At 42.1% G+C, this 12,986-nt stretch overlaps 1 protein-coding gene across 1 annotated transcript; it reads left to right on the top strand.

The window, feature by feature from the left end:
• Positions 1-880: 880 nt before the first annotated feature.
• LOC115015969 (cyclin-dependent kinase 5 activator 1) lies at positions 881-8,152 on the top strand. The gene is made up of 2 exons (XM_029443631.1): positions 881-1,439; positions 2,053-8,152. Exon 2 carries the CDS (start codon positions 2,217-2,219, stop codon positions 3,201-3,203), a length of 987 nt encoding a protein of 328 aa, XP_029299491.1. The 5' UTR covers positions 881-1,439; positions 2,053-2,216; the 3' UTR covers positions 3,204-8,152.
• Positions 8,153-12,986: the final 4,834 nt, after the last annotated feature.

The following is a 12,986-nucleotide window of genomic DNA, read 5'->3' as shown; positions in this document are numbered from 1 at the left end:
TGCTACTTTGTGCAGAGCTGGCATAAAGATTTGTGCAGCATTTTACTTCTTAAACAACAAATAGTACTGCCGCCACTGCACTTCTACTGTTACCACTACCAGTACTACTACGATGACCAATTGCACTACTACCAGAGTGTTACTGTCCAGTGTTGTCTATTTACTCTGTTAAAAATGGTATCTGATGTAATTTATTGTGAGGTTCAAAGTTAATTTGTGAATTTTGAAATGGAACTCACAACCCCAGGCTCCATTTAGTAGCTGTTCTGGAGCTTTTGATCATATCGCATTGTCTTCACCAGCAAATGAGAACAAGTCTTACACAGAATTTGTTGAAGTGCTTGGAAAAAAATCTAAACTTTTGCTGAGATTGTTTTTCTTAACTTCCCTTATTTTTCTTTTAACTCTCATTTAATCTTAATTGTATTTATTTTTTACCAACTTGATTACAATCCAATCAGTAGTTATTATTTTGATTTGTATTGCTAACTTTTATTAGTATTATTTTATTTAGTTTTTTAGATTTACTTAATATTATATTGTGTTTTATTTTTCTTAATTTTACTTGTTTTAAATGTTTTCTCTAAATTTCATTAATCTTTTCATTTTTTTTAACATATTTTCCAAATATTTATAATTAATAGTTATATTTAATTTAAATTAATTGTACATTATTATATTTAGCAATATTGCATTACTATTACTACTATCAATATTATATTAATATGGGGTTAGAGTGTGTGTGCGTGTGTGTGTGTGTGTGTGTGTGTGTGTGTGTGTGTGTGTGTGTGTGTGTGTGTGTGTGTGTGTGTGTGTGAGGCAGCTGAGCCCCGTTAGGAGGAGCCAGTGTCGCAGGGAGGCGATGTGTGAGGAGCCGCTCTGTGCGCTCACTGGCTGCTCAGCCTCTGTGTGAGAGAAGCCCGTTCAGAGGTCGGACTGCCGGGACCGATCACCTGGCAGTAGGCGACTGAAGTGCTCAGCGTCCGGACTCACAGCTGCACAAGAGACCGGGAACAGAACCGGGGGAAGTCAGAGGAGACTTTACGCTCCGAGATGGAATGCATTGAAAAGACTCTGTGAAAGTTTATATTTCCGACATGGAGACACAAGCGAATAGACAATTAAGCACAATAAAATCAGCCAGCATTCTCGCCTGAGGTTTGATGTGCAGCAGGAGGATGACACCTGCACCCCGCCTGGCGAGGACCGACGCGTTGATCCACACTTCCACATCTTTGAAGAAGAGTAGGTCAAAGCTTCCGCAAGAGTGACTTTCTGCCTCTACTTCTGCAGAGAGGTCAGCATCCTGCTCGCTGCCATCTCCAGTTATCGGCTGTGGCTGCAGAAACAGCGCACTTGTTTTGCGCTTCTATATATCTTTGCACCATCGTGGACTGCGGCAAAACATCATCTCGCACCCGGACATCTCGTACACACAGGTGAGCACCAGAGCAGCTCTGACGAGGACAGTGATGGAGATTAAATGATTCAAATTCATGTCGTTATCTTTTAATAAAACTAAAATAAGGATGTTTATTGTCTATTTCTTTATATTTAATATCTTGTTGCAGAAGGGAATAAAAATGTGTCCTTTACGCACTATTCACCATCTTGGGTGCTTCATTTAGTCATTAAGACAAAGATATACAGTCCTTTTAATAGTTTTAAATGGAGGCTTGAGAGAATAGGAGCTCATTGATTAAATCACGCCGTTGATTTCAAATCCAGTTTTCATTCTATTTTCCCTTAAAGCTCGGCACAAATTGTCTTCCTCCACACTGTCTAACAATATCACACATATATTCTGTATAAAAAACACAAGACTGCATGTAAATATATGCATGTTTTTACATCATTTTATACACATGTGCCCAAATATTCAGTGTGGCATGTTTGGAAACTTTGAGATCAACTTCGAGCATGAGCTTGTAATGGCTGGGCAGGCAGTGAAGATGTTAATGTCACTTTACATATGGATTTAAAACGATTAGATGTTATTACTTTAGTGTTCATTTGTTTAAACTCTCTCTTCCTGTGTGTTTAATGTTCCAGGTGCCTGCAGCCACAGTCATTTAAACATGTCTGCACTCATGTCTTCATGCTGTTTCCCTGGTGAGACTTCACATCTGCTGGATGTTAAGAAATAAAAGAGCTTTTCTTTAAACTCTCTACACAACAGCAAGAAAGCAGTAATACCTGTGGAGCACTGACTCACCATGGGCACTGTACTATCGCTGTCTCCCGGCTCTCGGAAATCAGGCTACTATGACAACCGGCCAGGCTCGCTCAGCCACTACCCGAGCATCAGCAGCCGCTCTCTCAACAGCCAGAAAGACCGCGGTCTGAAGAGGGGACAGTCCATCTTCCTCCCGGCGCTCACGTGGAAGCGACTGGTGGCTTCAACCAAGAAGAAGGGCAACTCCAAGAAAGGTTCCGGTCAAGTGGCCCTCGGAGACCCTCTCAACAACAACAACATCAACATCTACCAAAAGGACCCCTTGCTGCACCTCAACCGCGAGAATGTGAAGAAGTCACTGTCGTGCGCCAACCTGTCCAGCTACGAGGGCCCAGCAGGACTGGGGCTGGGGCTGGGCTACGGCATGGGGATGGGTCAGGGGCACGGATGTGGCTACAGCAAGTCCCAACAGCTCTCTTCTGTGAAAAAATTTCCCCAAGGGACGGTGACCTCGTCCCCAAAGCGTGTCATCGTCCAGGCGTCCACAAGTGAGCTCCTGCGCTGCCTGGGGGAGTTCCTGTGCTGTCGCTGCTACCGCCTGAAACATCTGTCTCCGGCTGATCCGGTGCTGTGGCTGCGGGCCGTGGACCGCTCACTGCTGCTGCAGGGCTGGCAGGACCAGGCCTTCGTCACGCCCGCCAACGTGGTCTTCGTCTACATGCTGTGCCGAGACGTTGTGGACGGCGACGTGGTGGCGTCGGAGCACGAGCTGCAGGCCATCCTGCTCACCTGCCTCTACCTGTCCTACTCCTACATGGGCAACGAGATCTCGTATCCACTCAAGCCCTTCCTGGTCGAGGCGGGTAAGGAGGCATTCTGGGACCGTTGCCTCGCCATCATCAATGCCACCAGCGCCAAGATGCTACGCATTAACGCAGATCCGCACTTTTTCACACAATTATTTGCTGAAATGAAGAGGGAAGGCGGCTGCGGCCCTCAGGACTATAGTCGGGTGCTGGATCGGTGAGAGGACGTTTGCTGACCGCATGACTTTTTGAACACTCGTATATACATGTATATATACTTGCACACATACGCACACATTTGTCTAATGCAGATTCCTTTCCCCCTTTTCTTCTGCTGCTGCCCTGCAGGAGCGATGGCTCTAGTCTATCTTGACAGAGTTATGTTGACATGTTTAATCTTTCCATCTGTGTTTGTTGCTCCCATCCATCCACAAAAAGAAATGAGGAATTAAAACGTTGCCCCCCAAGATAATTGGCTAAAAGAAGCTCACATTTGTTGTTGCTTTGTTTGGTCCTGGAATATCCACCTGCGTTTACTTGAATTGAGAAACCATTTGGTCCCCCTGTCCCATCCGTCGTCCCAGCTGCTCCTCTGGACCTGCACAGTACTCCCGGCATCCTCACACACCATTTCTGAATGTGATCAATCAGTGTGCGCGGGACAAGAAGATGCTATCATCACTCTACAAATACCATCGAGGATTATTCACTGGTTGTATTCTAAACGTCCAAGTGGATTTACAGAAGAATAAAACAGACAACATAATCCACTGAGGCCAAGTTACATTTTCCAGGGCAACACAAGGAGACATGTTGACATCCGCTGCTGGATAAGCTCCATGTGCCAGCAGTGAAAAGTGAGTCAGACTGACGGGGACAGCTGAGAGGTCCATGTTAGGTCCTGCTGTGCGCTGTGTTATCAGTAGAGCAAAGCGAGCAGGCAGTGTTTTGTGGAGCCTTTTGAGGGTCGTCTGGCTTGAGGGGACAGTTGCTGCTGTTTTATCTTTTCCCACTCAAGCCTGCCTCCGTGCTTCTATTTTATCTCAGGAGACTTTCCTGGTTGAAGCAGAATTTGAGATGGATGTGTTTTGTGAGAGTGTATGGCCATGTGTGTGTGTCTCGGCATTGTGTGGTGGAAGGTAGCCATGGTCCTCAACTGTTTACTCTATCCTTTGTTCCCTGCGTCTTGTTGACAGGGCACCTACAGGCTGTGGTATTAATGAGATTAGCAGATTACTGCAGCCCCTCCCCTCTCACAACCTCTGCCCACTTCTTGTCTACTCGGCAGCCCTGCAGAGTTTCAGTGGCTAATCCAGGCCAGACTGGACCGTGCTGGACTGTAAACTTACACACAAACATACACACATTTAAATACCTTGTCGTGTGCGCTCTTCTCTACTCAGTGCATGAATAAAACACTGCGTGACACACATGTGCAGCTCAGGGTCCAGAGCAGAGGCAGTGAGGCGCTCTGCCTTCCTGGTGGAAGGGTTTTTGTTGTTGTTACTTCTGAATTTGTCCCACTTTCGCATCAGTCAAATGTGCATCCACATCTGCCATCAAGAGGCCTGTTTCCTCTCTCCATCAAGCGTTGGCATTTGTGCTTCAATGCCTTTAATCTCTATTTCCCAAGTGTTTTAATGTGTGTTGTCAGAGGTGGTCACAGATGAGCCCAAGGTTCGTCGCTATTGTTGTACTGAAAAATCTAGGAATTTAAAAGCAGATCAGAATAAATACAAAAAAATGTGGGACAGCACAAATTAGCTGCTAATGATGTACTTGGGTGCATCATTTTTGAGTGGCTTAAAAAGACAATAAACTGCTGAACTACAAAAGATATGTGTTTCAAATGGTATATTTAAAAAATGTGCCAATGAATATATTTACTAATTGTTGTATAAAAACTAAAATAGTGAGCCCTAGCTATGTTACGCTAGGTCTCGCGACCTTTTTGGCTTTCGATCCGTTAAAATGAAACGACCCCTCATTGTGGGTTGTAAATGTTTATCAGCGGTTACTTCTTTAACCAAAAAGTGATTTCTTCCAATGACAAATGTAAGAATAACCATTTACAAGAAAAAAGGAAAAATTAGAGCAAGAAATTAGTTATTTTCAGCTTTCCTCTTATAATCATATTGATAGCCCTCAAATTTGTCTTGTGACCCCTTTTTTTGGGCCCCCATCCCCCAGTTTGAGAACCCCTGCTTTACAATAGAATGCTGTTGGTTTAAGAAACAACCCTAAAAAATGACGAACACCAAGACACACTTTGCTGTATATAGTCCCCCACAAGGTCATATGATTAACAAGCATCCTCTCTAAGATCCGACCTTTACACACATGTGCAAACTAACACACTCTGATGCACATCCCCTCCTTGGGTAATCTAGTCCTAATCCTCCCACCCAATCAAATAGAGAGAGGGATGAAAACATGAGAGAATAAGTCAACGGTTCAGAATCCGATGAGATTTGGTGTCATACTTCCCTGTGTGCAGCCTTCAAATCCTGCTCAGAGGCCTTCAGCTGAACCCTGAACCTTCTCCAGCTCACCCAGGCTTTTTGGAGTCAAGCCTGCCACCCTGCCTGCCTGAGGGATCTGGCATGAAGTCACACCAGTCAACCAGAGAGCAGTGACGGCGGTGATTCATGCTCAGAGAGCAGAGACACCACCGTCTCCTTTTTATGGAGCTTTGACTGGCAGCCATTTTGGGCTCGTTGTTCCGGTCAGTGCAGCTTTCTGTCTCTGGCCCCGGCTTTGACAAGGACACTTGTGTCTTGACTCCCTCCCTCCGTCCTCTTTACACCCCTCCAACCCCATTTCCACACACACTCAGCTGTTGTTCCCGGCCTGTTTCATTAGATTTGACACCCCACACCCGCCAGCCATTGTCAGGACGAGGAAGGGCAGAATGGTTGTGTTTGTTGGTACCGTTTTGGTTGTGTTTGTGTGTGAATGTGGGTCAAAGTTAAGGGCAATATCTGCTTCCACCATATGCCTCCTGTAGACCTGGATTTTAATTAAGGTACAGTACAGCGTGTTCTGCTGATATTTACGTTTGCCCTAATATCAGTGACCAACAAATCTGCTGCAGCAGGTTGGGAGCCTTCCTTTGATGAACTCTTTTGGTCCGCTCATTAATGGCATGTTCATTTAAGCCTAATTTAAGCTTTAACGCAATTTGTCAAATGTAACGAAGTTTGGTCTTGACCAAGAAGGCGACTGTCCCCTCAGTTCAGAACCTCTGTCCATTCACGAAGCTGTTCCTACAATCGTGTCACATAGCGGAGCGGCTTTCAAGCCAATTAACTCACAACTCAACCGGAGCTGTAATTCTGTTCATCCAATCAAACCCCTCGGCTTGATACCTGACATACCTGACTACATCTCTGTGGGCAATATAGGACTCTTGTAACTGATAGACTCCAGCTCTTTAAACAAGATTACATTTAGTGCAAACTGGACCTTTTTCTGTGGATGGGACATTCATCTGGGACTTTACAGAATATTTCAGACGGGCCTTAGCTCTGTTTGGAAGACTTTCGGGGTTTGTGTGAACAATGTGATAGAAGATTTAACGGATAAGTCTGGTGTTATTCTATACTATTCTTGTTGTCAACATTCATAAGACTATTTTAGTGCTTTAGAACTTCTCTACCCTGTCTCTGTTTTCAGCCGAAAGCCCATTTGTTTTTACTGAAGACATAAATCTCTAAAAACATGTCATGAATGTAAACTTCAATTCTTTTAAAATGTTAAGTTCTTCGCTACAAAAGCTGGGCACTGTAGTTTTTAGCAAACGTTACTGAAAGTGATGTAAATATTGCTTTGTTGGGGACTATTTTCAGCTGCGGATGAATACACATTTAGAACATGACAACCAATGAAACTTTTGGACAAAATGTAGCTCTATGGCTCTGAGAAATAAGATTTATCAGGCTTTTAGTTGGTTAGTTTCGTCCTTCTTATAGGATCTGTTGACACAAAGAAAAAAATGGCATATCACACGACTTGTCCTTTAGTTCACCACAGCTCTATGAGTTGTGTTAAGTTGTTTCAGTATGCTGCTGCTGCTGGAGGTTGGTGTGAGATGTATTTTAATGGCACACCTTCGACTGATGATGTAAATACGTGGGTGTGTAACAAAAAGAGCTGTTAAGAATGAAAACATGAACAAAAAGAATTAGTCTTTCTGTGTAGTAGCATGCATGCAAACCAGGTAGTTTAGAAATGTTTCTTTTTTTTTTACCTCTGCTTTTGTTTGAATTTTACAATGTGATGTTTGAAATGAAAGATTATTTCTTTGGTCATTTAAAACTGGAGTGTTCCTTTATAGGAAACATGATGTGAACAGTATTAAAGTCTCTTATGACTGCAGGTGTACCTATCATCATTATAGTGGTCTGTTCATGTTTAGAATCAACAGCCACAGAGAAATAAATAAATGATCAACTCTTATGTTCTCAAGCTCGGTCTTGAAATAGCAAAGCATGTTAATTCACATGAGCTATGACAAGTTATAACTTAACATCTTTTATTTTAGACTCAGCCGTCTCACACCAGACTTCATGTGTTAATTTGCTGATTTAGATGTGGTCATGATGTGTCATCTTCCACAACAAGAACAAAGTACGGTATACATATAGAACTGATCAAGTTAGTAGCTTTTCTCATCAATGCACCAGCTGGTGACACAAAGACAGCCATTGTTAATGTAGCGTTTGTTTGTCGCGGGCGGCTCCAGCTCTGCCTGCGTCCTCGCCGATCGTAGCTTTGCCTCTAGATGCAAAAAGCTTTCGATTTCAAGACTTCTCATTCAACACCTCGTCTGTGTTGTGTCAACACTGGACAGATGTTAATACAGAGATAAATATACAACTGTCTCGTATCCTCTTCTGCCCGGGTTTCCATAGTTACCTTCCTCAGCCATCATTGTAACTATCACACCAAAATGAAGCAGCATATCAACTCGAGTGACTTTTGTAAAGCCACTAAAATGTGTGTGTGTGTGTGTAGCTAAAAGTAAAATACTGTTGATGGGGAAAACTTGAAGAAAAGTATATAAAATGTGACTGTTTCATTTATTTTGTTTGTTTGTTTGTCTTCCTTTTTCATGATGATGACGTTTACTATGTTGATAATTTAATAAAGTATTGAGTTGAAATCCAAATCTGGTGTTTTCTCTTTGTTCATACACGTGCAGCTTTTACATCTGCAGGGCTCACACACTTAACTAAAACTGCCTTTGTTCTCCACACAGTACACATGAAATACTCTCCGCCTGCAATCGCACTAATTTAAGACTGGCAGTAAATTCATGTGGAACATAAAATAGCTTAATGCACAGCCACACAATAGCCCGGGCGCTGCATGCAGATGGCCTTTTGGCTTCCTGTCAGAGGGGGGGTTGCGCTCCATCTGAGCATGTCTCTGCAGTCAATCACCAGCCTCTCTGCCCCGACCACAGGTGGAAATACTGTCATTCTGCTTCTGCTCAGCAACAGTCTCCTCTCAGTAGGATATGAACATTTGTGCAGTCCCATGAAAGTCTGTGCTGCAGAGTTCAGAGTGCTTTGTTCTAAGTGAGCGTCAACGAGTTTAAAATGACAAATAAAGAGAGGAAAGAAGGTTTTGTGTGCACTCTTATTCACATCTGCCTCAGGCTGCTTTGCACGACTGTTATCAGTCAAATTATTAATTCTAAATGAACTAATACATTCTGATGTGAAATTATAGATTAGGCTATGCAGCAGTATATAAAGTAACTTAGTTGAAATGAGCTGCACCTTTACCAGCTGAAACTTTAAAGTGATGAACACATTAATTCCTCACTAACTATATATTACATGTATTATTCTAAAATGGGAAACTCCACGTAATGATTTTTTAAAACTTTTGGTTCCAATTCTTATGTACTTTCAGCAATAACTATGTCTTTAAGCATCGATTGATACTTATATTTGCTTCTCATACGAGCTAAATGTTGAGTTTTTTCACAGAATGTATGTCGGTTGTGCTGCTCTGTATATAATTATGTGGTGATTATATTTTTAGAAGTGTTGAAGAAAATGTGCTAAAGCAAAATAAAAAAGCCTGTACATAAATACTGTGATATTTAAGTCAGAAAAGCCCCACAATCAAGCTAGAATAACTTAACGCATGTTTTTTTCAGTTTTAACACACATTTAGCTTTTTTTTACAGATGTCTGCCATAAAACTAAGACTCAAAGATGACTTTTTAGTCAAAGCAGCTTACTTGGCGAGGCGCTATGCGCCTGTCTGGGCTCTCTGTCTGATGACATTGGAAAATGATTATTTAAATGCCATTTATAATCTGTTCACAATGCTGGACTGAGAGTGCAGTGTGGTAAAAACCATATGGTGTTGGTCGGAGCCGGCATCAGTGGCAAAGGCTGGGGACACCTCAGAGGGCAGAGAGGTGAGGGAGGTGATGCTTTGATAAAATTAAATGAAGAAGCATCGCTGCAGATGGCTGCCACAGCCGGACCGAGTCCTTTCTAGCTTTCTCCTCTGAGGACACAAATCACGCAGCTCTCTGCCTCCCAGTGTCACACTTCTATACTGGCTCAGTGTGTTCCCAGTGGCTTTCTGAAAGCCTAGGCTGCTGTTCGCTGCCTTTTATCAGACCTCTGGGAGCTAACATGCTTTAAAAAACCTTCTGTTATGCTTCCTATAGATGGTATCCAGAGACATTATCAACCCAAGCTGGGTGTTAAAACTAGAATCACTCTCTAGTTCAGACTGCAAATTACTGCTTATGTCAGCTTTACATTTGAAAATCGTCAACAATTGGGAGCAATCTGAAGCCTGTATATCTATTTATGCTCTCTTCAAAGCCTCCATACTTCATTGACAAGTCAGTTATTTCTTGCAGAGGGTTGCTAGTCTAACGCTGCCTCGATCAGTTTGTGTTGTTGTGTTATTGTGTGTCTTTGTTGCGGGAAAACCAGCAAATCCTGTGTTCTGTGAGGTAGAATGTTCTGTTTTTGTCAATGGAGTCTGGTGGCCTTGAAGAGAGCAGAGATAAGAGCTTCTGTTCCCCCTCAGAAAGGGCTTAGCTTCTGTGCCGTAACTCCTGTCTGTTTCTCCAAACTGGGGGCGTGCAGACCGCCATCTACAGTAAGTAACACGCTGCCTATGGATAAGTACCTCATACAACCCCACTTGAAAAAATCTGAACTATCCCTTTAAATGAACTTGTTTCATCTATCAGTCTGGCACAGTTTTAACCATCTAATTAAGAATAAAGGATTTCCCTGAACTCTCTAAAAGGAAATTAAAATAATTTAAAATCGGGGTCAGTCTGAGATTGTTACAGATCAATGGTACACTTTGAGGACCTTGGAGAGCAGCAGCCTGCTGGCACATCCTGAGGGAACAGATGGTTCCCTCAGTCAGGCACCCATAAGTACTGGGAGAAAGACGCCCAGAGGGGACTCCAGAGGACTCTGTGGGGATGACAAAGAATGTGAAGAGCAGTCAGAGGTCCCATTAGAGCTTCGTAAACTGTTACAACCAATATGCAATCTTATATCTGTCAAACATCACTGCTGTAGTATGTACTGTACTTATAATACTGAGCCACTTGTACTTTACTTGGGTATTTTAATTTTATACAGTTTTTTACTACTACTTCTTCTTTTATTTTCCAGATTAGATTTCACAAATAAAACATATGACGAGTATATAAAATGTGATGCATTGTTATAAAAAGTAAGTATATAATACAGTAAAACAGTCCACCTTGACCAGCTGCAATATTAAAGTACAGATTAAATGTAAATAAGTACATTTTGTTCCAGTACTTCTGTATCTTCACTGTACAATACATATTTAACATTACTATTACTGTAAGATGTTTACTTTAAATAGGGGAACAAAGTAAACACTGATATATGCAAACCTTTGAATCCAGACTTGCTTTTGTTTTGATGAATGTATAGTCGGCTGTACGAATATTAGACTTCATAAGAATAATAGAAATAGGAAGCTATAGCCTGGAGATGCTAGTTTAGCTTAGCACAAATACTGGAAACAGACAAATACAGCTAGCCATGAAACTTCACCTTTTGCACTAACAATAAAAAAAAAAGTGCTAATCAGTGAGTTTAATAAGTGCTGATAGGCTCATTTTATTACCTTTAGACAGAGCCTGCCTGTTTCCACCTGTTTCCAGTCTTTATGCTAATCAGCAACGAGCTGTAGCTTTATATTTACCGAACAAACATGAGTCGTATCAATCTTCTCGTCTAAGTCTTATCTTTAACATAATGTGCAACTCTTCATTTGAACTTACATTTCGAGGGCAGGACTTTTACTTCTGATGGAGTATTTTAAGAGTATTTTTAGAGTGTGGTATAGAGTGCTGCTGGAATGAATCCTAAAGATCGGAAATGAGTCAACATTTCTTTACTTCCAGTTCTCTCGTCTCAAAGTCAATACGTTTTTTGAAAGGGGGTTTGGTTAGACGCCTAAAATAAGGCTCTGCACTCTCGTGTCATTTCTGGTTGCAAAAAACAAGATGGCGACGGCCAAAAACCAAGACGGCGATGGCCAAAATGCCAAACTCAAAGCTTCAAAAGCGTAGTCCACAGCCCAATGGGTGATGTCACGGTGACTGCGTCCCCTTCTTATATACAGTCTGTGATAATAACAAAAGGCCACATGAGACTTGAGAGGTTGTCAGGGACATTAAACATCACATTTTGTTTGCCACAGAGCTTATCTTCTGCAATAACGCCCGAGGGAACCAGGGTGATGATAACCTCAGGGTTAGCCTACAAAAAACGTCGTCCCTGCAGCACAGTAAAGAACTAAGTACTAAGTACTGAAGAATGCATCATTGTAAATACTTAAAAGTGCTATTTCGATTTAAAAAATCTAGTTTACGCGCTCTGGTTTCTCAAGTATTTCCCGATTAGTAAGCATTCCAGCTGATGGCATGTTGATTCAGAGCGAGCCAAAGTAAAAACCAATCTCCCCCCTCATGTTACTGTAATCTCCAGCATGTGACCTCCCCTCGGCCTCATGACGTAGAGATGCTGGAAAACCTGCAGCACTCACCGAACCAGTGGCCGTTCTGCCCTGAGAGGATTTAGAGGGAAAAACAACACAGCAGCTCTGGGACACATATTATATTCCCACTGCTAAATCCTCTCCAACTCATTACCAAATCCTCGTTGCAGGGCTGCTAATCTCTAAAGAGAGACAGACCAGGTGCCAGTCTTTTTGTAATGGAATTGCATGCCGCTTTAAGTGATTGAATCAACAATTGCCCGTCCTGATAAATTAGATTAGAAGTAGAAGAATCCTGTTTGTACGACGCTGCAAGAGGAAACTAAGAAACTTCATCATAATCCAAAACAAACGTTGCATGAAAATAATTGATTTACATGCATCTTCATTCTAACTACTCGACTGATTGCAATATTTATGTCTGCAAGTCTGTTCACAGGACTTTTCACAGCGAGGAGGGATGTGATTGGAGCTGTCAGAGAAGAAAATTATTGGGAACAATTATTTGGAAGAAAAAAGCCTGGCAGCGTGAGGCGGCTGTGGATGTGACGAGGAAACAATCGAGAGAATAATTGTTGCACTTGTGCAGATGGAAAAGCTGCCATCAAACTAAACCTATGACAGAATTAAAAAAAACATGATGGATAAATCTTTTGTCTGTGAAAAATATTGTGCTTTGGTGAATCCAAATGTCCTCGTTTGAACTGATGATTAACTGTTCATCTGTTTAGGAAATGTGTGTGTATGAAATAATCGGTGATGGAGAGGATATGGTTGCATTTGCATTGATCTCACACTTAATTTAGAAGCCATAGCTTTTACATCAATGATTAAAGTAGTGCACACAAGCACATATATCAGTGTGTGTGCTATAATCTCTGTTTGTGAGAAGAGCTATGTATCCAGTGTATCGTGGAGCAGCTGACGGTCTCTGCACAGCCTCCTCAGAGAACAGAGATTGTTTGTGG

This window comes from Cottoperca gobio, chromosome 11 (genome assembly GCF_900634415.1).
Source record: "Cottoperca gobio chromosome 11, fCotGob3.1, whole genome shotgun sequence".
NCBI classification, from domain to species: Eukaryota; Metazoa; Chordata; class Actinopteri; order Perciformes; family Bovichtidae; genus Cottoperca; species Cottoperca gobio.
This window is presented reverse-complemented; position numbering and strand designations above follow the sequence as displayed.